Source organism: Lactuca sativa, chromosome 7 (genome assembly GCF_002870075.4).
Source record: "Lactuca sativa cultivar Salinas chromosome 7, Lsat_Salinas_v11, whole genome shotgun sequence".
NCBI classification, from domain to species: domain Eukaryota; kingdom Viridiplantae; phylum Streptophyta; class Magnoliopsida; order Asterales; family Asteraceae; genus Lactuca; species Lactuca sativa.
The window spans coordinates 10418371-10422801 of NC_056629.2; the positions used below are offsets into that span (position 1 = coordinate 10418371).

The 4431-nt window shown below is 44.9% G+C and overlaps 1 protein-coding gene across 1 annotated transcript; it reads right to left on the reverse strand.

Annotated features, from left to right (window-relative positions):
* Positions 1-606: 606 nt before the first annotated feature.
* Positions 607-2275, reverse strand: LOC111881373 (uncharacterized). Its single transcript, XM_023877767.1, has 2 exons — positions 1968-2275; positions 607-928 (listed from the first exon to the last, which is right to left on the reverse strand). The coding sequence occupies exons 1-2, from the start codon at positions 2273-2275 to the stop codon at positions 607-609; spliced, it is 630 nt and encodes a 209-aa protein (XP_023733535.1).
* Between the last annotated feature and the right edge of the window lie 2156 nt (positions 2276-4431).

The following is a 4431-nucleotide window of genomic DNA, read 5'->3' on the forward strand; positions in this document are numbered from 1 at the left end:
GGCCTGTCCCCAATGATTATTTTGTCTAAATTATTGCCTTTTCCTTGCCTGGGGTTTCGAGGAGAAAGTCTGCTAATGTTTGACCTTTGATAATGGTACGTGAGCAGTAGCTGAAATCATGCTCCCCCAGCTCGATTATCTATTTTGCTAGTCGCCTGGATGTTTCTAGCTTGAGCAATATTTGGTTGATTGGACAGTTTGTTAACACCTCTATCTGATGTGCTTGGAAGTAGCGTCTCAGGCGTCGTGCTTCATAGATGAGTGCTAACACTAGCTTTTCGAGAATGGGATAATTGATTTCAGGACCCTGCAATGCTTGACTAGAAAAGTACACTGGTGCTTTCCTTCCTTCTGTTTCTACAACCAGTACCGAAGAGATGGCTTCATATGAGACTGAGAGGAATACTTGTAATGTTTCACCTGGGATGGAACTGGCCAACATGGGTAGCTTGTACAGGGCCTCCTCGATCTACTGGAGCAATGCTTTCGTTGCGGCTGTCCATTGGAAGTTGTTCTTTTCAGTGCATTCTTTGAGGGTGTGGAAGAGACGTAGGTCCTTTTCTACTGATTTAGAAATGAAAAGGCTTAGAGCGGTCATCTTACTGTTTAACCCTGGGCATCTCGTAAGGTGTGTGGGGATGGCACCTCCATTAACTCGTCCACTTTGGTTGGGCTCTGAATTCCCTTTGTGGTAATGTAGTACCACAAGAATTGGTCTTCCTCAACACCGAAGGTACACTTTCTTGGATTCAGCTTCATCTTGACTTTTTCTAACATTTTAAATGTTTCCTCTACGTCTTCTAGTAGCTTCTTGTCATCAGGGCTTTTTATAACCATGTCGTCAACGTATACTTTGATATTTCTCCCGATTTGTTTCGCAAAAATAGAGTCGATGAGTCGTTGGTAGGTTGTACCTGCGTTCTTCAAACTGCATGACATTTTGGTGTAATAGAAAGCCCCATGGTTTGTGTAGAAAGCTATTTTCTACTCATCTTCTTTTCTTATCAAGATCTGATGGTACCCCTTGTATGCGTCTAAGAAGCACTTTAGTCTGAAGCCTTGCAAGGACTCAACTTTTTGGTCAATTTATGGTAGAGGGTATCAGTCTTTGGGGCACACGTTGTTCAGATCGGAGTAATCAATGCGCATGCGCTACGAGCCATCGTGTTTCCTTACCATGATGAGGATGACAATCCAAGTCAGGAAAACTGCTTCTCGTAGTATCCCCGACTTGGTCAGTTTAGCAACTTCAGCGTTGATTTCCATGTTCCTATCTCCCCCTTGAAACTTTTTTTTTCTATTATCTTTCTTTAGTACCTGCTTTGATCATGACTTTGTGTTCTATGACCTTCTTGTCTACCCCTACCATGTCCGTAGGTGTCCAAGCGAAGATGTGCTTGTATTTTTTCAAGAGGCCGATTAACGCCTGTCTGGTGGTCGATGGAAGGTTGCTGCCTACCCTGACCGGTTGGTCTAGGTATTCACTATTGATAATTTCTTTACCACTTGCTTGCTCTACTCATGATTTCTTGCTTTCCAGTACGAGTTCATTTAGCAACATGATATCGTAACATTCTAACTCCCTTGGTGACATTGCTAGGACTGTTCCCGACCCTTCCGTTGTGCGGAACTTTACTATTATGTGCATTGTTGATGGGACCGCCCTGGACTTGAGTAGGATCGTCCGTCCAAGGATGATGTTATGCTCTACAAGGTGCCTTATCACAACAAAGTCTATTAGGGTTGTCTTCTTCTTTACTTTTTCATGGCTAATCAACGTGAAATGTAAATGAATCGTGCCTAAGGGACATAGGTTGTGTCTTGTGAAACCTGTTAGTCTCCCCGTTTCAGGCTTGAGGCTCGCCTTCCATCCATTGGGTAAGAGGTGAAAACAATGCTCGTAGATGATGTCCGTCGAGCAGCCTATATGGAAGGATACCCAGTGGATCGTTACATCTTTGATGGACCCCTGGATTATGTTTGGGTCGTCGCCCATTGGTAGATGATCTTTTGCTAAAATCTTTAGTCCTTTCATGCATCTGGTGAGATTGTCCATGTCATCGTGTTCCTCCTTCCTTCCTCGTTTGGAGAGTATCATCAGGATTTCGTTAGGTTGATTACATTCTTTGGTGTTCTCAGCATCAAACATGGCGTGAAGGCTTCGTGTCACCTCGATGAGGTTCCCTTTCAGTTGTTTTCCTCCATTTCCCTTTTTAACATTGAGAAGTTGATCGTGTCCTGCATTTTCTCTTGTGGTATTCACAGTATCATCCATCTCCTCCCTTTACCGGTTGCTTGTTAGAGACTACATAGACATCTAGCCGATTGCCTCGCCATTCATCACTTTGGAATAGCCTAAAGCGTCCCTGTGAGTGCTTGCCTAACCCAAAGTGGCAGCGCCCGCCTTGGGTCTCTGGGTGAGACGGTGGCAAACTGTGGTGTTTCGTGGCCGAGGCGGTCATGACGTTCATGTATGCCTGTTTCTTAGCCTCCCTTCTTCTTGTCTCAGGTAGCGTTCTATTTTTTCTTTTAGCCCTTCCCGTTTCACGTCTTTTTTCCTATTAGCTTTTAAGACAACGGTCCTAAAAGGAGGCCCCATGTGAAGGCGCCTGCTATTAAGCCTTCATCGTGGCCTAGGATATCTAATGTAGCGTTGGTACACCTGTCGAAGTGTTCTCTCACTATTTCTCCTTCCTTCTATTTGCAACCAATGATTGAGTGCGAATCTCCCTTGTATTTACGTAGCTGCATGAAATTCGTCGGGAATAGGTATTTTAACTGCCCAAAGTTATAAATGCTACCGGGTCGCAACGTCTTTAACTACATTCATATGTTCCATCTAGGGTTGTTGGGAAGTACATACACCAGAATCATTCGTCCAGCTTGAACGAGGTCATCGTCCACTCGTATGTGTCGATGTGGCTATTAGGATATTTGTTCCGTTGTAGGTCTTGAGATGTTGTAACTTTGTTGTGTTTGGGATTTTGTAATCCAAGAGCTCCTTGGCTAATGGAGATGTTACACTACGTGACAAGCAGTCTTCATTTGGGATGGAAAGGCACCCTGTGGGTTATACTGTTGGGCAGTGATGTAGAGTTGCATGAGCATGTTGTTATATACTAGAGAGTGGCCAAGGTTTGGCCCGTAGAATGCTTGTTATGGGAAAGGGAAGTTTAACGTTTGGGTGGACAGTAGGGGTGAGTTTTGTGCAAGGGGATTATTGGGCACAAGTTTCTGGAACTGTGGGATTGTGGTGGAGAAAGGTATGCAAGTTGCGAACGGAGGTGTTTGGAAAGCCGTTGTTTGGTTTCTCACCAACTGATTCAGCGGTGGTGTCTGGAAAACCACCAGTTGTTTGCCTGCAATCTGGTTAAACGGTGGTGTCTCCTGTTGTCTGCCTGCTATCTGGTTAAGCAGTGTCGGCTGTAAGAAATTCGGTGTGGCACTGATGTCTTCCACCGTTGGTGGTATGGCGCTACTTGATATCACCGTTAATTGGGGCGTTTGCATCGGAGTGCTTTGCGTTGATACGACGGTGGAGGAAGTTTGCTCTCTGACGACCGGTTGTTGTGGTTCAGTTGTTGGAGCGGTGGTTACCGTCGAGCCGCCTTTGTGTGGCATTTCATGGGCGATTACTGTGAGAATCGGTGTGGTGGTTTGTTGCAACAACATCATAGGTCTGATGAGGCTGGTTTGTGTTCCACTAGTTCCCCCGGTGTCACCGGATGCCATTCTCTCACTGATGAAGAGTGTGCTTTTGGTTTGTTTTTTATCACACCACGGATGACACTAAATGATGTGACCTGGTTCCACGACGATGGTGATCTATGCCTTTTGTGATTCCGATGAACCTGGGACGTTACAACGAGAAAGGATCGTTATCCTTTCTCTAGGAGGAGGCTCCTGGGAAAACGCTCTGACAGCCAAGTCAGTGGATAGACTTGAGATTGTATTGGGAGTAAACTGAGAAAGAACGACTTACTTCCCAAGGCACATGGGGTGTCCTTTTATACCGAATCCTTGTGCTAGTCCATATGGGACAAGGGCGTCAGACCCGATAGGATCAGGGACGCTGATTGGGCGATTGTGCTCCTTAATCTGTCAGAGCTAACGATTGGTTCATGCGTTAATGCTATGAGCATCTACCTTGTTTCCTGAGACCGTTACGTTTGTCCCAGAGTTGAAGGCGCCCCTGACGGGGCCAAACCTTTCTCCGCGAGCACCTTGCTCTTAAGGGCGCTGATCGGCGCTAGGTTCCATCGGGCTTAACTCGCCGGGCGCGGCGTCTTCGTGCACACTAGGGGCACGCCATCAATTATAAACATAAAAATCAATAGTGTAGGAAAGAAAAAGATAATATATATATATATATATATATATATATATATATATATATATATATATATATATATATATATATATATATATATA

Bases quoted from the DNA above. Each gene is read 5' to 3' on its own strand.
- LOC111881373 (XM_023877767.1), bottom strand. From the start codon at position 2,275: ATGGATGATACTGTGAATACCACAAGAGAAAATGCAGGACACGATCAA. The intron at 929-1,967 runs GTCCATCAAAGA...AATGTCATGCAG, and splicing joins GACCCAAACATAATCCAGGG to TTTGAAGAACGCAGGTACAA.